Consider the following 21,811-nt stretch of genomic DNA (forward strand, 5'->3'; position numbering starts at 1 on the left):
ACATTCTTGCAATAAATCCACCACTCATAAAGGTAATTCTGCGATCATTTTCAGCTTCTAGAATGGCCAGCAAAATTCAGCCAACTAATATTTATTAACTATCTTGTCCAGGCCAAGCCCCACGCTAAACCCTGAGTATGCAAAAGCAAACCCCGAGGGGCGGAGGGAACTCAAGAGTCCACCAAAACGGAGCGGAGACAGTAACGGGCAGGAACTGGATTCCTTCCTTGCTAGGTGGCCTTTTGGAGTTGGCTTTCCTTTGAAGTACATGCAGTACCAACTCTGGGGAGGAAAGAGGATGTTAAAACCTTCACCCCAGTCTGGGCAAACAGGCTAACCTTTGCCCTAGCATCTGGTCACTAGTACTAATCAGAAGGAGTGACTTGCAGGAACACCTTCCCTGTCACCTCGGGCAGGGCCAAGTCTCAAGTGCATCGGAGCAAGGTCTTTAAACACACACACACGCGCACACACACAAAAGAATCCCTGTGACCGCCGGCTAAATTAAGTGTGTTTGACGGGAACCAGGCTCGCGGCCACTATTTATAGCTCCTCGGCTCCTTTCCCAGGATGCGCTCCAGCCTTTGCTCTGGCGCGGCCCTCGACAGCATCCACGCTGCGGCCCTGGCTCTTCTTTGGTCGATTCGGCCAGGTTACGTGGGAACCCCCTTTTCAGTGGCCCCAGCCCAGCGCTGGCTGTCTAGAATCGCTTCCCCCGGCGGCGACACTCGGGGATGGGGGGACGGCAAGACGCCCCGACGCCCAAGCGCGAACCCCCCACCCCGCTCAGAAGAGCCCCCAGCGCTGCGGCTCGGCCCTGAGAGGGCAGGCGGGAGCTGGATTGCCTGGCGACGCACGTGCGCGCAAAGGGCACCCCTGGGGCCCGCAGAGCCTGAACCAGTGCGCCCTTCGCTCGCCCTCGCCCTCCTCCCTTGCCGGCCTCGTGCTTTCAGTGGAGACACGAGGCCCGCTGGAACCCGGCGGCAGGAAAGAGCCCCAGGCTCCACATCCCGAGCAGGAGGGCGCTCCCGTGGGTGGGGCGCGGGATGCAGGTGCGGGTGGGAAAGCCGGACGGTTGCAGGGTGACGGGTGCAAGTTCAAGTGGGAATGAGTTTATGGTTGCGAGGTGAGGGGTGCAGGCGTGGGGTGACGGTATGTGTGGTGTGGGGCAGGTGCAAGCTGGCGGGAGGTGATGGGTATCTGCGGGTGCGAGGTGGGAAGAGGCTGCAGGTGGGTGTGCAGGATGGGGGACGAGCGGCGGTATGCGGGTGCGGGATGAGAATGCGGGGCGCCGTAGGGCGGCGGGGCGGGGGCCCAGCGCTGCGCCCTGGCACCGCCCCTGCGGGGCCCCCAGGCTGAGGTGGAGGCGGCGGGGGCGTGGCACGGCGGCCCGGGCTGCTGCTTGGGGGCGCCGAGCGCTGGGCGCACTGGGGCCGCGGGGATGGCCGCCGGGGCGGGGAGGCCGGGCCCTTGCGCGGGGCGCACGCGTTAAGTTGCACCGCAAGTGTAAGAGAAATTCTCCTTTTCAGAGCGGCCGGGAGCCCTGCTCGAGAAGGAGAGCACCCGGGTCGCCGCCGCGGCAGAGCGGGGTAAGCGCAGAGCCGGGCGCCCCAGAGGTCCAGGCGCCGGCGGCCGGGGGGCAGCCCCGGGGCGGAAGGACTGGCGGGACGCCGGCGCCTGCGACCTCCCCAGACGGGCTCGGGCGGGCCGGGGCGGAGCGAGCCGGAGCCCGAGCCCCGCTGCCTGTTTGCGGCTGCCGGCATCTTAGAATTCTTTCGGGAATCTTTGGGAAAGTGGTGGGAGCGACAGGGCTAGAGAGCTGGGCTCAGGAAACTTTCTGGAGAACTTTGGGAATAACTGATGTTTCTTTGCTCCTGGAGATCTCTAGGAGCGCCAGTTCTCTGCTGCGTAATGGCTTTCCTTGGTGGATGGCGGAGGGCTGGGTTGAAAATGTTTTCTTGATGGTGTTTTCCCCCTTGAGTGGGGAAGCTGGAGTGACTCTAGAACTTCAGATCTAAGGATCTTAAGGACTGCTTAAATACTTGAACACTCTGAACAGATACCACAGCCGCAAGACACGGAGTTCAGCTGCCGGCGTTTAGCATCGCCACGCTTTCTACAGAGTTGTGTTGGTGTCTTTTAGGAGATGTTGGCTCGCCTACTTCTTTAAGGAAACTTTTTGAAAGTTTTTCTTTTCTTTTTTCTTTTCTTTTCTTTTCTTTTCTTTACTTTTAAGAAACGCTTTAGTTGTAAGTACCACGATCCAATTCCTTGACCTATATGCTTGTTATGGTGTGTTTAAGTATAAAGAATTTACAGAAGAGTGGAAAAACGCTTATCTGCATTCTACAGTAATCCCTTCCTTTAGGGACTGTTCTGACAGTAAATTGCAGCGACGCGGGTGTATTTGCCCTGCAGTCTCCTCTACACTCTAGTGAGCAGAATTCATCCCAGTTTACAGAGCTCTAAGTTCATGAATATCTGTGATTGGGACTTTAGGGACAAGTGGAGTTCCCCAATTTTTACTTTACCAAGATACCGCCAAAACATGTCACTTAAAAATGGTTTTATAGAAACAGGTGAGACCCGAATTGTGCTTTGGTTTATATTACTCAAGAATTCAAATTGATGATTTATGATATGTACATCACTTCACTGACAGTCCATCAATGTCCTGTGAAATATATTGCAAAACAAATATTAAAAGATTAAAGCGGGAAAGGGGAGACTTATTTTCCAAGGGTCAGTGTGTTCAAAGTAAACAGCAGCTAATTTGGCACATATTCCACTGGCTCAGCAGTTTGATTCATGTTGAGATAAGCATCTCACAAGGGCAATGCACGTGTTACTGTAGTGTAGAGTAATTCACAAAAACTTTAGTACTATAACAAACTAAACAATGCTATTTAGGTTAACCAGTTGATGTTAACAGGCTTAAAGCCATCTTAAGATAATCAAATGTAACAAAATTTCACTGTTTGCAAATAAGAAAAACAATAGTGACGGTTTCCATGAATGTTACTTACATTTTAAGTTGTGTTCGTTTTCTTAACAAAAATAACTTTTACTATACATTTGAGCCTTAAAAGTAATTGTGTATGTATCATAGCCATTTTATAAAGTCTCATGTATGTAAAGAATTTAAACTATAATTAGTCCTCAGGTGTTACCATTACGTGAACATGCACCTAACACTGAATAGATAGAATATATGTATTTTTAGGATTTTAACCCAGTATCGCCCATAAATACATGAGTAAACACGTGGTTTTTGTACTGTACCAAATTACCAGAACATTCTAGACAGCAGAAAGGCCTTTGAGAAGTATTTCACCCTGTACACACAGCATGGTTCTCTGTATTAAGAAACAGCCAAACTCATGATTAACATACAGTGGCCTTCTCTCTTCTGCTCCACTGTGTTGTGGCCATCACCAAGACTATATAACGCTTGTCTTACCATATTTTGATTCATTTTGTTACAAGTCTCCCTCGCCCATAGATTGTGAGTGAAACTCCTGAGCGTAAGGACCATCTCTTAATTAGTAGCACCGTGCCCCATAAGTTTGATAAGTGCTTCCTAAGTTGACATTTAGTAAAAACGTCTAATACATGTGATCATTAACAGCATACCTGTGTCTCTAAGAACAGTATGTTTTTGCCATTTCGATATAATGCATAAAGGGAATAAAATAGTGATAAAGTTTAATTGTAATTTTCATTCTGACAGTGGTGGAAAATTCTCCATCATGATAATTAGGTTAGTACTCTACTGCTTTTTTAAAATCTTTGGTCTTCAGAAGTATGACTTCATGATAGTTGATGTAAACAGTTTCTGCACTCTGATCTTTAATTTGAAGAATTAGTGGTTTGCTTTACATTTACTGTTGACAAACTAATGATACTAAACATAAAAATCACATTTTTTTTATTCACACCACCTGATTATCTCCACAAATTAACACTCATTCTACTCATGAAATTCCATTTCATATTAGCCTTATAATGAATCTTTTAATCTAGAACATAGAAGAGATTTTTGTGTTGTATACTAATAAAAGTGGGTTTGGATAAGAAAAGTGAAATTATATTTATACTATAGAAATTATTATTGCAAAAATAGAAAACATTTGACAGATGTAATTTTGTCAGTAATACAAATGGAAAAATAAAATATCATAATTATAAGGCTGTGAGGTTTTGTTCACTAAAACAAGAGTAAAGATAATAGCTAAATTTGCTTTAAAATGACATTGCCAACTTATATGATGGAGTAACAGGACTGTTCTTAGCATGTCAATAATATTTAACAATTTTAGCCACTTTGGAATGGAAGAAAAAGAGCAAAAGCTTAAAATGGACTCTAACCCATGTTTCTAAACATACATTTTAAAGTGTGGTAGAGCAATATAACTAAAAAGGCAGCTGTTGTCATCTCAACATCCGGCCTGGTGCATAATCCAGTGAAGTCACGCGGAAGGGTAAAGAATGCTGGACCAAGAGTAAAAAGTCAGGAGTTTTCGTGCTGGCTTCAGCACTGTGGGCTTCATAGCCTTCGGCAAATCACACTACCCTCTCGGGGCCTCCATATTCCCATATCCCCATCTGTAAAATGAAGAGGATAAACCAGACCACTTCTGAGGTTCTTTGAGCTCTAAAATGCTGTGATTCCATACTTCCTCCATGGATGAGCAAGATTCTTGAAGGATGTAATTTGGATTTATAGGGGGAAATTACCTTTTAACTGACCAGACTATATGAAGTCAGCGCTTGGTAATACGATTCCCACTGCCTGGTCTGTGTTTTAGTTGAGATCCTGTTCAGAGCACTAATATGGGGAAGTACCCCTATAATTTTCTTTATTGTTATTTACCCTTACCCCAAGCCACCTTTCAGGAAGTATTGGTAAATTGAATTTTACTTCAAAGGTAGTGACTTTTTTTTCATTATTCAATTACTAAAATTTTGAGGACCAATGTTGAAGCACATTAAAATCATTGCTAAATTACACCAAATGTGTAATTGCTAAATTACACCAAAATGTGTAAAATGTTTAAATAAGTGAAAACTTCATGTGGTATTCTTAGGTCTTTCACAGAAGTTATTTTTAAAACTTTTAATGCCATTTAATAATTGGCAGGAGAAACTGGAGGAGTCCACAGGGTAATGGAACAGGGAACACATTTGGAGGGTTTTAAAAGGAAGCCCAGTATGGCATGAATAGTATTGGAAGTCAGTCATGTTTCTAATTATACTCCAGACTATTTACATTTTTCTGTCAATTGAAGTGAAGCTCACCCAGCTGTTAATTTTCTAGCTTAATATTAGAACTCTAATTGTAGAAATGGTGACTTAATACTAATTTCTGGTAGGAATATTTATTTTATTCAAGTATTTCAAAAAGAAATACTGTGGATAAGAAGTTAAGGATATTTTTAATTTTGTCATTCTTAAATATAAAAATTGAAAAAAAAATGAAGACATTTGTTTTAAACTAATACAGTTGTTTAAGTTGCTTCCAACTCAAAATTAGCTCTTACTTAGCTTTTCAGTTACAGAATGTCAAAAACAAAAGAAAAACTGAGTTTTTCCCTTTGACTAAAGATGAAAAGTGTTAACGATACTTACCTTAGCCAAGTAAAGATTTAAAGAACACATGACTTTTTATAAACAATTTAAAATCCAACCCCCCCAAAGAAAATTAAAATTCCCACATGAGGGGCGCCTGGGTGGCTCAGTGGGTTAAAGCCTCTGCCTTTGGCTCAGGTCATGGTCTCAGGGTCCTGGGATCAAGCCCCACATCGGGCTCTCTGCTCAGCAAGAAGCCTGCTTCTCCTCCCTCTGCCTGCCTCTCTGCCTACTTGTGATCTCTGTCTGTCAAATAAATAAATAAATTCTAAAAAAAAAAAAAAAATTCCCACAAGAAAGAGAAAATAGAGGGATAATAATAACACACAGATGGCAAGTGATTTCTATCCATTCTTATTTAGTAAGTAAAATAAGTAGAATAAAAGTATAATTTAAGGTACACCTGACTGGCTTAGTCGATGGAGTATGCAACTCTTGATCTTGGGGTTATAAGTTTGGGGCCCATGTTGAGTGTAGAGATAACTTAAAAAATAAAATCTAAAAAAAAAGTATAATTTAAAACAATTTCATGTTTGTGGAGATTTGTTCTCTGACAATAAAAATATATGATTCTAACAGTGCTTTAAAATTATTGATAAAAAAGTTAGAAAATTAGTGTTTTATAATTTCATTAAATCAGTTCATCTCTCTGAGAGAAATCATCTGTATGAGAGTCATGTCTCCTGCCAGAGCATGAGATTACTGAAAAGTTAAGTAATAGAAACCCTGTGCTTTTCCATTTAAAATAAGGGACCCAGGGTGCCTGGGTGGCTCAGTAGGTTAAGCCTCTGCCTTCGGCTTAGGTTATGATCCCAGGGTCCTGGGTTCAAGCCCCATGTTGGGCTCCTAGCTCAGTAGGGAGCCTGCTTCTCCCTTTCCCTCTGCCCCTTCCCCTTGCTCATGCCCACTCTCACTATCTCTGTCTCAAATAAATAAATAAAATCCTCAAAAAATTTAAAAAAAAATTAAAGATCCATAGGGACTTTCTGTAGATTTATTCTGTATACTATAAATATAGCATATGTGATAAGACATTGGAAAATATAACAAAATAAACTTTCATTCTTTTCAAGCATGTCAAAAGTGGTTCTTTAGCTAAAGAAAACTAACAAGACTAATATTTTAAAAGCCTCAAATAAGATCTGTTTTTGCTTTTTCTTTTAAGATTTTATTTATTTACTTGACACAGAGAGAGATCAAAAAAAGATCTGTTTTTGCTTTTTCTTTTAAGATTTTATTTATTTACTTGACACAGAGAGAGATCACAAGTAGGCAGAGAGGCAGGCAGGGGGTGGGGGGGGAAGCAGGCTCCCCGCCCAGCAGAGAGCCTGATGCGGGGCTCAATCCCAGGACCCTGAGATCATGACCTGAGCTGAAGGCAGAGGCCCAACCCACTGAACCACCCAGCTGCCCCCCAAATAAAGGACTCTAAGTACAAAATCATAAGAAAATACCATAATTAATTTTCTGCCAGTAAATTTGAAATGTAGAAATGGAAAATTTTCTAAAATACATGAACTATCAAAATTTACTTAGAGACCCAACTTATGCAAATAACAGTTAATGAAATTGAATTTATAATCTAGGCTGGCTCCCTCAAAAAGACATTAATCCCAAACTCATAGTAAAATCTTACACAAGCTTATTCAGAGAATTTTTAATTTTTCGGGCTAAAATAGCTTTCCTACCAAAATCCAATGGCAATGGTAGTACAAAAAATTGAGACCAATCTTAGGTATGAACAAACAATCCAAAATAAAGTAGTGACAAATTGAATGTGATAGAATATTAAAAATAAAATCAGGGGGCGCCTGGGTGGCTCAGTGGGTTGAGGCCTCTGCCTTTGGCTCAGGTCGTGATCCCAGGGTCCTGGGATCAAGCCCCGCATCAGGCTCTCTGTTCAGCGGGGAGTCTGCTTCCCTTCCTCTCTCTCTGCCTGCCTCTCTGCCTACTTGTGATCTCTGTCAAATAAATAAATGAAATCTTAAAAAAAATAAAAATAAAAATAAAATAAAATCAGGACCAATAGGTTACTTCACCATCTAAAAATCACAATAGCAGGAAAAAAGTAATTTACTAAATCCAATACTCTCTCATGACTTAGAAAACAACAACCAACAAACCATTAACAAAGTATGGAAGAAAACTTCCTTGACCAAATAAAATTTGCAACGTCATGCTTAATGATAAAATTTCAGAAGCATTCATGTTAAAGACAAAAATGAGAGAAGATATCACCAACTCTACATTGTGCTAGGAGTCCTGGCTGGTATAAGAAGACAAGAAAAAGAAATAACAGGAATTAGAACAAGGGGAGGAAGAAACAAATCTGTCCTTAACAGCAGATGATATGATTATGTGTTACTTGGAAAATCCAAAGGAATCTCCTAACTATTTGAACTAGTAAGGCTTTCTAACAGATTGCTGGATACAAAGATCAATATATTCAAACAATGTTCCTAAGTACCAGTAATAATCAAAATTTATAATGAAAAAAACTATTTGGAACAAAAAAAAAACTAGAACAAGTATAAACTAGGAATCTATCTAACAAAAAATGTGTAAATCTTTTAGGAACATTATCCTAAAGCACTACTGAAAGGCATGAAGAAGGTCAGCATCAGTGGATCAGTTGTGTTTATTGGTGGGGAAACTGGCTAAATTTGATTCATCTATAAATTTCATGCAATTCCAATTAAAATCAAGTCTCAGATTTTTGTGGAACTTGACAAGCTCTACCTAAATTTCATATGGAAAAAAATGAAAGGCCAGAAATTGTCTAGACAATATAAAGAACAGAGTTGGGGGACGTGTCCTACCAGATACCAATTATATCTAGAACTGTTGGCATTAGGTGTCCTGCTGGTTGGTGTGATCAGTCGTTGTCTTCTGGAGATGGAAAACAATGTCACGTGTTGTTTAATCTGAAACTTCAGAGGTTCAATTTTTTTCCTCTTTCATGCTTGTCTATGTGGTTGAACTTTTCCCAATGCTGTGCCTCTGCATTGTTAAGTGACATTGGGCCAGGTTTTAAAAGTCTAGTTCCCATCTTGTTCTTTAGTCTTAGAAGCTCAGACAAAGCTAAACATTGGAGTTGATGTTGTAGAGTAAAAGAAGAAAGGGTCTTTGGTTATTTTGGTGATTTTTTTCTGATTTCTGATTCCTTTTTAAAGAGTCAGACCAGAATTATGGAAAAAGTGTGGTAAGTACATAATACCATGGGGTAGGTCCCGTGGCACCTGGAACTTACTGTCTTAAATGGGAGCACTTGAAAGAGGCAGGTAAGATGTAAAAGAAGCTAATGGAAAACAGCTTTCCACCTGCGAAAAAGATAACTAGATTAGCCCTTTTTCATTGTATCATATTTGTGACTAGCCCAGCCTACCATGTTCTTTTAATATTTGTGCCAAGTCAGGAATGGCAAAAAAAAAAAAAAAAAAAATTAGCATTTGAGCTATGCTGCCTTATCCCAAACCCCAGCAGACATTACTAATGGAGCATAGATCTCTCTCTCTCTGGCTAAGCCTGTATGTGACTCAAAATCCTACTCAACAATGTTCGAAGCAATCTCAAACAGGCAAAAAATTAGTTTGCCTAGCCATACTCCATGTTTATTACCTCTAATTTACTGACCAAGTAACAATGTTTTCAGTGTCAAAATATTGGTACAAAAGAGAATCAAGCAGAATACAAATGATACATTTTGGGTGTTGCTCCAACCTAAGAGTTACATTTCCTAATAAGCAGATCTTTTGCAAGTTTCTCCTGTATTCAACCTGCAGATGCTGGAGTGCCCCAGGGCGTGGTCTTCAGCCACCTTGTCCTTCTCCCCTACCCTTAGATAATCTCAGTCCAGTCTCAGGGTTTGATGATGACTCCCAAATGTTTATCTCTAGCTTTAACCATTACACGTCTCAGAGGTGTCTCAAACTTAACATTTTCAGAATAGAACTCATGATTCCCATGCCTTTCTCAAACCTGTACCTCCTCTGGTTTCCCCGTCTTGGTAAATGGCAGTTCTCTTCCTCCTGTTCAGGGCAGAAACCTTGGCGTCTCCTGAGCGCTACCCCAAACCTTGACCTGTCAACACATCGTGCTGGACCTACCTCCAAAATCTGTGCAGACTCAACTATTTGTCATCACTGTCACTTTTCTGGATTATAGTACAGTGTCCTCACCAGACCCTCTGCTTTTACCCTTGCCCACAGCCCCCTTTACCCCATGCCTGTTCCCAACACAACAACCAGAGGGAATCTGTGAGGATGTAAGTCAGATTATGTCACCCTTCTGTTCCAGCCCTCCAGTCCATTCTTATCTCACTTGGAGTATAAGCCAAAGTCTTTCTGCTGTGATCTGTCTACCTCCCCACTTCCTCTTTGACCTGCTCATCTGTCTGTCTTCTCCTAGCTGGCTTTGCTTCCCCCATACTGTCCTCGCCTTCTGCAGCACACCAGGTCTGCTCCCTGCTGGAAGCCTTGCTCTGCCTGGAATGTTTGTCCCTCCTTTCTGAGGCCCAGCTCTTCACTCGGATGTCACCCTCTCAGGGAGGCCCCCAGTCCTCAGCAGCCCCTGTACTTCCCTCTGTGCTGTCCCGCAGCACTCTGTCTGCCCACAGCACTCAGCATCTGACATCTCTTACTTCTCTTCTGTCCACTGTCTTTCCCAGACCAGACAGCACTCCTCTGCTTTGCTCAGCGCTGAACGCCTCCCAACGTAGTAGCTTTCACTCAGTCCTCACTGCGTGGCCACAACTTGTACATAGATAGGTCTGGCTGGGCAAGGAATTCGGGGAGCCCAGTCGCTTTCTCATCCTCTCTGTTCCCTAGTTATCAAACCTTTTTTCTTCTTAGGAGCTCAAGTCCTGCCCTGGCCTGAGAAGACGACCTCTGGCTTGACCTCACTGAGAAGAGTCTTGTCATCACTTTGGAGATTGCTCATCCTACACCTGCCTTCTCAGTCCCTCTCCCACCCTTTTGCCCCTTCCTGGTGCTGGGCAGTCTGACTGTCCCTCCACCCTCCTGTCCCCATGACTCCACCACTTTGATGCCAAACATCCACAGCCCTCCCTATCTCAGAAATGCCTCCTCTGAGTCTTATTCCCCCACTTCTTACCCATTTTGCATCTCTCCTTCCTCTAAGTTCTAGACTTATTGAACGAATGCTCTCCATACCATGTCTCCATTTCTCTCCCACATTCTACCTCTTTAACCACAGGCCTGGACTTTTGTTTCTGCCCCAGAGCTCCCACTGGACTGAGCATTTAAAGACCATCAGTGGCTTCCTCGGGAGATCAAAGGGCCTTTTCTTTATGTCCATCCATCTGAACACGCCGAAGAATGTTGACACTGTTAGTCACCTCCTTCTTCAAAGCCCTCCTTTGGCTTCCTCACTTCTGTGTTGCCCTAGTTCTCCAGTCTTGTTGGCCGCTCTCAGAGAATATGCCTTCTGATGTGAACAGTATTACCAGCAGGTGAGGGGGATTCTGCTCCTTCTTGGGCAAAGTAAAATGTAAAAATTCAATCTTAGTAGCTCAGGCAAAGCTAATGTTGGAGTCAATTCCATAAAGAAGAAAGGGTCTTCTCTTCTGGTATTATTTGATATTATTTTGATAACAAAATAAATACAGCCCAAACAATATGAACCTGTCTGGCCCCTCTGAGGAATGCCCCTTCCCTCCACACTATCTGGGGGTTGCTGCTGTCTGTCATTGCTTAGTCTTGGGCTCTTACTCACTTGGTCAGTCCTGCCATCCTTCACCAAAACACCGGCTGCACACACTGTGCGCAGTGAGTCCTTTCCTGCACTGCTCTTCCTCTGCTTCGCTGGGTTTTCCATGAATTCTGTCCTTAGTGCTTTCTTTGCTCTATCATCTTCACTCAGGAGAGGTGGAGGTACACTGTGGACCCTCTGTCCAGCCTTCTCTACTTCCATGCCTCCAGCTTCCTCCTGGACAGTCTTACTCATATCTCCCACCACTACTTTTGATTCATACAGTCACAAAACCGGAGTGTTCATCTTTTCTTCTAATCGCATATTAACACGCCTCCCAAATGTTTTTCTCTTCAAATGGCCCTCTGGTTTTCCCACTCAGGCTCAGAAATAGGCTTGTCTTTAATTCATGCCTCTCTCTTTCAGTCTCTGACTAGGCAGACTCTACATTCTGCTTTATTTTTGTCTCCAGACTGTGTCTCCTTTCTGTCCTTCCTTTTTCCATTTGCCCCTGCTGTAATCTAGCTGGGGCCTTCAGCACTCACTCAGAGATTACCACTCTTCCTGAGTCCTTGTTAGAGGGACCCTTTCTTTTCTGAACAGCATTTTCAGCATATCTCTCTGCTCTTGATGTCTTTTCATTCATTTGCCCACCAGTGTTTATTGAGCGCCTGTTATGTTCAGAGTGCAGCCCGTCTAGCTCTTCTGGGCAGAAGCAGCCCTTTAAACTCACTGCTCTAATACAAGGCCCCTGTTTCAGCCATGCCAGATCACACTGCCATGGGAATGCCATTCTGGCCTTGAAATTCACTCCCATCCCTCTTGCCCTATCCAAAACCCCTCTCCCAAACCCAGTTCAAATGTCACCCTTCCCTGGCTAGCTTTCCCTGGCTACATGTTCTGGTATTGATATCTCTTTTCTCTGGAATCCCTCTGCACCCACATAGCTCCCCATTTTCCTGAAGTTTCCCATCTCCACAAATAGATTTCAAGATAGAGGCCATGTTTTTACCTCCACTCTATTCAACAGAATGTGCAGCCCAGAGTTGAGCACAAGATTGTAACTAGACAAATAGCCATTGATGGATCTGAAGGGACACTCAGCATATCCTGAAGGCCAAGGGGAAACTGTATAACTTTGAGAGGGCAAGTATAACTCTCAGAAGAACATGGAAGCAGCCACATAAACTATACAATGTAAGATCTTGTTTTGCAGTAATGTCGGAATCTAAGTTTTCATTGAGATCAAAGTAAAAACCAATTAAATGTCATCTCGTGGAGATTCATATCACATCCAAGTAATATAGAATCCCACTACCACTGAGGTAGACCAGTTCTCTAAAAAGTGCTCAGTATTGTAGCTGTGGTGCTCTATAAGTGGATCACATGCCCCTTACAATTTAAGCACTCCCAGTGTGAGCTTTCAGGAACTGCTCTAATTTTGTCCTGAAATGACCCCATACATTGACAATAAGAATAAACCCATTTTCCTCTTTCAAGCAGAAAGATATTTCATTCAGTCACCATGTCTGTCTCACTTGATGTCAGCCCAAAGTGGATCACGGGGTCCCCTGTGTTGTCTGTTGTTTGTACTTTGCCAGCAGAGCTTTGCTGTTCTGGGTGTGCCTCACTCCTCCCCTGTCATTTTCTCACTGAATTGGTCTTAGGGATATGATTAAAAAGTGAGATTGATAAAACATCTTAAGAACATCTGCGTGGTGTCTGGAGCAGACTTGGATGGCTATGAAGAAAGGTGGATGTCGCTTCTGCTTTGGAGGCTCTGATTTTGAACTGATCTCGACCCATACTGCTAACCCTCCCATAGTTGGTTCGGTCCTCTGGTTAATTTTTTTCTTCACTCATTCATACATTTCCAAAACAAAACCCAAACTGTGGGGTGCCTGGCTAGCTCTGTCGGTTAAGCTGGGTCATGATCCCAGGGTCCTGGGATAGAGCTGTATCCAGCTCCTTGCTCAGGGGGAGCCTGCTTCTCCCCTGCCTCTGCCTGCTGCTCCCCCTCCTTGTGTACTCTCTTTCTCTCTATCAAATAAATAAAGAAAATCTTTTAAAAAAAATAATAAACCCAAAGTGTGAAGTGTAGTAGTAATAAGACTCAGCAGTGAGTGACGGGATACAAACAGCCTGGTCCTTGCTTTGGGAGAAACTGGCAGACTGCCATGGCAGGAGAATCCAATTTATGCTCTGTGCCATCAGTGATAACCATTGTCAGGGTTCGTGATGCATCTCAGAGATCCCAGGACCATTCTCCTCTAACATTGGGCTAATAATGTTACATGTACTTTATTTGTCTTTTGTGTGCTTATCAAGAGGTCTATGGAGTAGAAACCATAATTAAGGAATAATGAGAGGAATCAGACTTTTTCAAAAACTAGAACTTTGAAACATGAAAGTCATGGTCATTAATCCTTTATGATGATAAACATGATGAAAATGCAAAGGAATAGGAAAAGAAATGAAAATCATCCAGTTCTAGAAACACTATGGTTAACATTTCGGTATCATTCTTGCTCTTCCTTTTGCATAGATGAATGTGTAAAATGTGTGGTATCAGACTAGAGTTTTGTATTAGGCTTTTGTCATTTGTCATTACAACATGAATATCTCTTCATGTCATTGACGATCTTAAAAATTATATCTAGTAAATACCTTGTATTTCAGTAGTTATAAATGTTATTTTGGTAGTTATGAATGAACGGTAGCTTTTCATTTATGCCTGGCTTTATTGTATAAAGAATTAAAGGGAGTGTATCGGTTAGGAATTCTTTTGTCTATAGGCCATAGAAAACCTAACTTGAACAAATAGAGTTTTTTCCTTCACATAAATCTGGAGATTGCTGTTGGGGGTGATCCAGCAGGTCCATAATGTCACAACAGGTGCCTTGGACTTTCTTGACCATTCCCTTACACTTATTGACACATGCTTGTAAGGGGACTGCCCAGCTCCAGGCATCACATCTGAACTCACTATGGGAAGAATGGGGAAGAGACAGCAAAGGTAGCATCTGCCCTTTTATTAGGAAACCAAAATCTTTCCCAGAAACTCCCCAAGCCAACTTCTTACACCTCATTGGATAGAACAGAAAGAAGTAGGAAAGCAAGCATTTCCCTTCCCAGTCACATTGGAGGCAGGCAAAGGAGAGGAAGACTGGGAGTAGGATCTGGGTTAAGCCAGATTCTGGTGTCATCCCTGGGCACTATTATGTATTTAACTTGTCGTCTTTTAGTGGACACTTCTGTTTCCAATTATTCCTTCTTATAAGTAATTCCCAGTAAATATCCATGCTCATCCATTCATCAAAATCTCTGATTATTTCCTTGGTATGATGTCATAGGAGTAGAATTACAGGTTAGAGGTATCATGGATTTATATCTCTTCATACACATTACTAAGCTCCTTTCCAAGAAAAGTCTTCCAGTGCATGCTACCATACAGAGCATGAGCCATGGGCATCCCCATTTCAGACACACTTAGTCATCCCATCTTTAGGACTTACTGAGTCTCAGCAACTACCAGAGTACCAGCTAAGTATGTGGATGGTGACACTTCGTGTTTCTGTAGGTTGCAATCAGAGGTCATGATGGAAATTGAAGGGTATCTATCTGAAAGTGTTTTGCAGCACCCAGACCTAAAGAACCTAAAGAACTCTGGAGAGGCTGAGCCAGCAAAGAAGAGTAGCAAGATGCCACAGGCAGCTGCCCTACCCTCCTCATCTGATTTACTAGTTGCATAAATACTTACCTAGCCCCATGTTTCTCAACAGGTGCAGAATGGGCATTTGGGGAGGGCTGGGTCTTTACTGTGAAAAATTTCCTTTTTTGCCTCCCTGGCCCTGCAGGGAAATGGCAGCAACACTTTCAGCCTCTGTGACAAGTGGACCCTCTTCATGGTGTTATGGGCTACCAGGCTTATGGGGAGAACCTACCAGGCATGTTGCTTTGACTCCTTTTCAGCACATTGTGCTGTGCTCAACAAGACTGGGAAGGTAGCAGGAAGAAGTATTAAGTATTTAAGTATTAAGTATTTCCCCCACACCAATCTTTTCTTAGAGATTTCCAGAAATGCACATTGCCCAACTGTTCTGCCTGAAGACATCAAGGAGGAAAGGCTACACATGCAAACCCCAAGCTCAAAACTAGAGTAAAGGAGAAAGTCCACAAGAAGTGAAGGTGGTTAAAGGTGGTTTTCTATAGAAACGCAGACGGCTGTGGTTGTCTAGGGACAGCAAGGAGAGAGGATGTTAGAAGGTGTGGGAGGATGGAAAGAATCTCCTGGAATGTAAAGGGAGCAAGAACCATTAAGCTAGGGCCATGATAAGGGGGAAGAGAAAACACAGGGCCCCCGTGTTAGCCTGAGTTGGCCACTCTTGAAGGGAGAGTGGAGGTAAGTGACAGGTCAATAGGCCAGTCCCTGGATTGGGGCCAAGTTTAAAGTTGAAGAGCTAGCACGTGCAAAGGCCTAACCGCAGAGTTCCAGGGACCACAGGAAGTTTGGTATCACCAGAGTGTTGGTTCAGGGACTGATGGGTGGTCCACACTATGCAAGCCTTTTGTCTTATGCCCCAGAGGAAAATCTCCAGAGATTGAAGGGAGGGGCTGGGGCTAGGGGCAGAGATGCCAGTTAGGGACCCCATGACTGTCTGAGGAGGAGCTGGGTTGAGGAGGAGCAGGATGTAACCTAGAATGTAACACCTGACATCCTTCATGGAAGAGTGCGTTGTTTCACGTTCAGTAATTAAGTTTCTAAATTAAAATATTTTACCTGCCAAGAACATGCCAAATAGAACAGATACCAGTCACAATATAGGACAAGGAGGCTGGTGGGATATGTGAATGGTAATATTTTTCTAATGACGAAAACAAAGACCTGAAAGTTTATTCTAGGAGAGGGTTAACAGTTGTCTTTTCTTTAGATCATGGTGAATAAAGTTTTGTTTTGTTTATCTGCCTTTGAACCAATTCATAAAAGTTAATATTTTTAAACATTTTAAAATTCAAAAAGAGAAGAATGTTGTTTAAGGCTGCCGGAACTTGTACATACACTTATGGCTTGGGCCGCTTTCCTTAGCGAAGAATGACAGAACAGAGCTCTTTTGGCTTTAGCTGGAAGCATTTGGCCTGTTTGAGCAGTAGCAACAGGGAGGACACCTTGTAATCTTGGTCCCCTGTGTCTGCGGAACACTGTTACCTTCCCGGAGGAGGCCTGCTGGCCCTCCTTCCACCTAGGAAGCAGCTCACCACACTCGACCAAATGACCATCATCCCATCTTACAGACGGAGACACGGGCTCCTGCCTGGGGACGTGCAGTGAGTTAACCATGTATGGAACATTTGCAAAGTGAAAAAAGAAAGTAAATAATAGGTAGTAGGTTAATGTGTGGTAGAAGTTATGAAGTCATCAGGGGGACAGTTGCTGTAATCTCACAGGAACAGAAAGGGCGAGGTTAGTAAAGGACCCAAGCTGTGTACCCCACAGCACCAGAGCTGCCTTGGAGACTGGGCTCTGGAAGAGAGCAGGATAGAGAGTCAGAAGCCAGGGGAGAGTTACTTTCCCTTCAGGCAAGTCATCTCCCTTTGGAGCTCTAGTTTCCTCATCGCTGAAGTGAGGACTTAAGTCGCTCTTGGGCATCTCCTTGGTGTCACCGCTTGCGTCCTGCAACAGTAGTTCCGTGTTATGCGGACACTGAGGGCGTTTATGTAACCCTGCTTAGCGCAATGGTGGACGCACACGCACACGCACACTCGTGCTGTAGAAAGCTCTGCAGCGCCTCCCACGTTTGGAAGTGGGACTACAGCTCCCCCAGCAGCGATATTCCAGCGCCATCTGCCGAGGCCTGCACCTCGGGGGTGTTTGGACCCTACAGCTTGCCAACCTTAGGCTTCCTATTAACCAGCGATGTTCCCTTGCAGGTTAGCACTCTGAAGCAATGGGCGACTGGAGCTTTCTGGGGAGACTATTAGAGAACGCACAGGAGCACTCCACGGTCATTGGCAAGGTTTGGCTGACCGTCCTGTTCATCTTCAGGATCCTGGTACTGGGCGCCGCAGCCGAGGAGGTGTGGGGAGACGAGCAGTCGGACTTCATGTGCAACACGCAGCAGCCCGGCTGCGAGAACGTCTGCTACGACAAAGCCTTCCCCATCTCCCACATCCGCTTCTGGGTGCTGCAGATCATCTTTGTGTCCACGCCCACCCTCATCTACCTGGGCCATGTGCTGCACATCGTGCGCATGGAAGAGAAGAAGAAAGAGCGGGAGGAAGAGCTGCTGAAGGGCGACGGGCCGGCTGCACGCTGTGGATCGGGCGGCCACGGCCAGAAGGACAAACCACCGGTGCGGGATGACCGGGGCAAGATCCGAATCGCCGGGGCCCTGCTCCGGACCTACGTCTTCAACATCATCTTTAAGACGCTGTTCGAAGTGGGTTTCATCGCTGGGCAGTACTTTCTGTACGGCTTTGAGCTGAAGCCACTGTACCGCTGTGACCGGTGGCCCTGCCCCAACACGGTGGACTGCTTCATCTCCAGGCCCACAGAGAAGACCATATTCATCATCTTCATGCTGGCAGTGGCCTGTGTGTCCCTCTTACTCAACATGCTGGAGATCTACCACCTGGGCTGGAAGAAGCTTAAACAAGGAATGACCAACTATCGCTCAGACACCCCTGAATCCAGGGTGGGGGCCACAAAACCTGGGGGTGTGAGCCCACTCCTTCTCCCCTCCCACTCGGCCCCGCCCACGGTTACCATCGGATTCCCGCCTTATTATGCTCACTCTGCCTCTTCTCTGGGACAGGCCACGGGAGCAGGCTACCCCGGGGCCCCTCCACCAGCAACAGACTTTGACATGGCAGCCCTGTCCGAGGCCTCTGGGAAGGACCACCCTGCCAAGTTCTACAATGGCAACCACCACCTGCTAATGACAGAACAGAACTGGGCCAACCAGGAGGCTGAGCAGCAGACTTCTGCTAGGAAGGCCTCCCTTCCAGCTTCGGGTTCTGCATCCCTGAGCCCTACAGGCAGCACCAAGGAGCTCCCTCAGGAGGGTGGCGCGGGAAGCAGCGCACCTGGCCTGTTGGAGAATGGGAATGGCAGCAGCTTGGGAGAGAGCAAATTGGAAGTGACTCCCAATGACGGGGAGGAGCAGCCAGTAACCACCGCAGTGGAGATGCACGTGCCTCCCTTGTTCCCGGCAGACCCTGGACGATCAAGCAAGGCTAGTAAGTCCAGTGGCGGTCGGGCCAGACCCAATGACTTGGCCATCTAGTGGTGGTCTCTCCAGACAGCTTTATAATAACCTCTTTTCTAGCAACCAAAAACCAAAGTGCAGTTCCAGTCTGCAGGTAGAGAAAGCCTGGAGTGAGAGAGCACTGGAGTGGAGGAAGGGAAGATCAAGAGGAAGAGAGCAGGTTTCTGTGTGTCCATGCTTGCTGTTCTTAACACTGTGAGGTAGAATGGGGAGAACGTCCACGTTTGCTGAGATGGGGAGGTAGGGGCAAAGTGGGTGCAGGGGCTGTTGACCTTTAAAGATATTCCCAACAACCCAAGAGTCCAGCAACCTGGGCCACCTTTGCAGGTGCTGCTGCCCAGCCTTGGGCTCCTGCTGTCTCTGTGGGTAACTGTTCTGCTGTGGTAAAGCAACAGGTGTCTGCAGTCACTTCAGCTCGGGGCAATTAGGTTTTCCATTCCTATGCTCTCCAGAGCCTCTGGGCTGCCCAGAAAGTCATAGACACACTTAGCGCTATCTCTGTTTGATACCTTGAACTTAGAGTCAAATTTCATTTGGGATATTTGCCAAACTGCACTAAAAAAAGATTTAGAGCAAGTCCATATAGTGTCATTTGAGTTTCTGAAATTGCCTGTGAAGCCCAGGATATCAAACTGTACGCTTCGTGACAAGTGACAATGAGCAGCTACCCTCCAGAGGCAGAATCAGTGCAGGCGAGAGCCACAGAGGTTGCTGGTAAGAAAGCAGGGAGAAATGCAGCAACACTTGAGATAATTTTTAAACAGCTGAGGAAATTGAAATGAAAGTGTGGCAGGTATGCCTTAGGTATTTATTTTTAAAATGATATTTTGTGCTTTGATCTGAATTGTACAGGGATGCCTATCTTCCCCCACTTTCTTTCAGGAGAAATGAAAGAAAAATAGTACTATTAAAATGAATACTGACCAAGGGACAGCTAATTTGTCCCATTACGTACTAGTAAAAATTTGAACTTTTTTTTAAAGAAATTCTTTGACCTTATGAGTCAGCTAATTGCTATATAAATGTACCATTTTAAAAAATGAATAAAGGCAGCGTAAATTTAAGTGCATTTCAAGTACTTGAAGTTGTGAAGTTTTTGAATGGAAGGTTAAAAGTTAACTACTCTTGCCAGAAAAATTATTTATACAAATGAATCTATGACCTACATTTTTTTTAACAGTACAAAATAAAACTCTTTGAGTTTTCTAACCATTCTTTGTGGGCAGCCTGTTTGCTTTCTAAAGTGTAAATAAAAGTATCTGGGTTTTACTTCCTGTGTAAGTGCATGTGCTGATTTCGGACGTGTGCCCCATTTGTCACCCATGCGGATTGCTGCACTGACAGCGAAGGCTCTTTCTCTACATGGGTGTGGCTGGAACGTGGCAGAATTTTCTGTACTGCGCACCCTGCTGTTGTGTCTGAGTCGCTGTTTGTTTAAAAACCGATGAACAGTGGTAATGCTGAGCCCGGTCCTTCTCACACTCCAACTTCCACTGAGTGCTGTCAGCCCTTATTCAGCAAAACACCAAACACTTGCCAATTTGATTCATTCCTTTGTGTAAATCAACACCAATTTCCCGATGATTTATCTGGGGTTACACTCCAAAACATACTTTGTGTTTTATACGGTAAAGAGTGACCCACTAGCAACCTGATGAGAAGACTGCAATTCCCATTCTCAGATAAATGTGTGCAACTAGTTCATTAGAGCCTTATGCTTGCTGCAGAATTAACTTAGATAATCTCCTCGGCTTGAAAGATGCCAGCTTCCCATAAATATCCTTTAGGCTTTTCTCAAACAGATTTGAGCATTACAGAAAATTATTTGAGTGGCTATTTTCTCAATTCCCCCCAGGCTAGGACATAAGTCATGCCACTGTAGGTTGCAGAGGAGAGAAGATTGATCATCACCTACAGTGGATGCCTTAGGCTTCATGCAGTAGGACCTAGTTCTCTGGGGTGAGAAGGGCCGCTAACAAATCTTAGTTTGAAAAGCATTCTGATTTAAAAAAAAAAAAAAATAGCTTTGGTCACAATTCAGTTAACAGACAGCCAAAGTGGATGTGAACACAGGTCCTTTAGGTTCTCCCATGATAAATGTTAATAGTAAGCTTCTGATTTACCCACAATTTGATTTTGACAGGGGTTAGAGATGAGTGTGAGAGCTATAATTATATTTAGTTTTTACATTTTAAAATTGGATTTTATCCACCACATGTTGATGAAGACGCCAATATTGTGAATTGACCATAGTGTAGTTGGCCCACGTAGTGCATGGGTAGGAGTGTGAAAATTGACTCACCTCCTTGAAAACTACTCATTTATAAAGAAGTAAAATTCTGTGATAAAACAGTGCCCATAGTATTTTTTCAGAGTAGTGTTCTGATTTCAATTCATGTAAAAAATGAAAGCAGGTGTTCCAGTGTGTTGCTATTTGAGGTATCCATGACTCTGAAGTCTAGGGTCCTTCTCCCTCACGGGGATGTGGGAGTGTGAAAGGGTGCTCTCTATTTAGCCAGTCACTGTAAGCATTAGGATGTGCAACAAAAGTAGACATCACCTCTCCCTATGGTCAAGATTCTGGATGTGTTTTTTCTCTAGCCTGTTAATTATTTGAAAATCTCACTGAAATTATTTTTATCTTGATTTAATGAAAAAAAGTTTAATTCCATAAATTTCTTTTAAAACTCAAATGCTCTAATATATTTATGCATATTATCTTTTAATCTGCAGCATGCAAGACAATTACTCTCTTGCATCCGTATTTGCAGAAGCTCAATTACCCTGTTGGCACTACATAATCCATGATAATGATAAAATGTCAAGCATTACTAATCCATCTTCAAATCCATTTATTAAAACTCCAAAACATTTCTTAATCATTCACTTTCTCCTTTTTAAACTTTATTTTACAGAATTATTTTTCCCATGAAGTTAACAGAAAAGATACCTGAAGTTTCAAAAGAAAATAGAAAGGGGAAAAGAGCCAGCCAGAATATTTCTGACCCATCCTGACTTTCAATGTTTGTTAAGTGGCTAGATCATAGATTTCTTATACAAGAACACCTGGAATTAGAACTATAAATAGAATTCAAACATTCTTTAAAAAGATTAAATTCGTGAGATTTAAGTCTCTTTTCAATATAGGCTTTTTTTTTTCTACTAACACTTTCTTTAGTATTTTTGGAAAAAAGTCCGTTTGCTGAATA

General features: G+C 43.7%; 1 protein-coding gene across 1 annotated transcript; it reads left to right on the forward strand.

The window, feature by feature from the left end:
- The first annotated feature begins 1,397 nt into the window (after positions 1 to 1,397).
- On the forward strand, positions 1,398 to 19,870 carry GJA3 (gap junction protein alpha 3). Its single transcript, XM_080798822.1, has 2 exons — positions 1,398 to 1,589; positions 17,266 to 19,870. The coding sequence occupies exon 2, from the start codon at positions 17,283 to 17,285 to the stop codon at positions 18,618 to 18,620; it is 1,338 nt and encodes a 445-aa protein (XP_080654948.1). The 5' UTR covers positions 1,398 to 1,589; positions 17,266 to 17,282; the 3' UTR covers positions 18,621 to 19,870.
- The last annotated feature ends 1,941 nt before the right edge of the window (positions 19,871 to 21,811 follow it).

Source organism: Martes martes, assembly GCF_963455335.1.
Source record: "Martes martes genome assembly, chromosome: 3".
NCBI lineage: Eukaryota > Metazoa > Chordata > Mammalia > Carnivora > Mustelidae > Martes > Martes martes.

What these genes read in the sequence shown, in the direction of transcription:
- GJA3 (XM_080798822.1), top strand. Translation starts at nt 17,283, where the DNA reads ATGGGCGACTGGAGCTTTCTGGGGAGACTATTAGAGAACGCACAGGAG.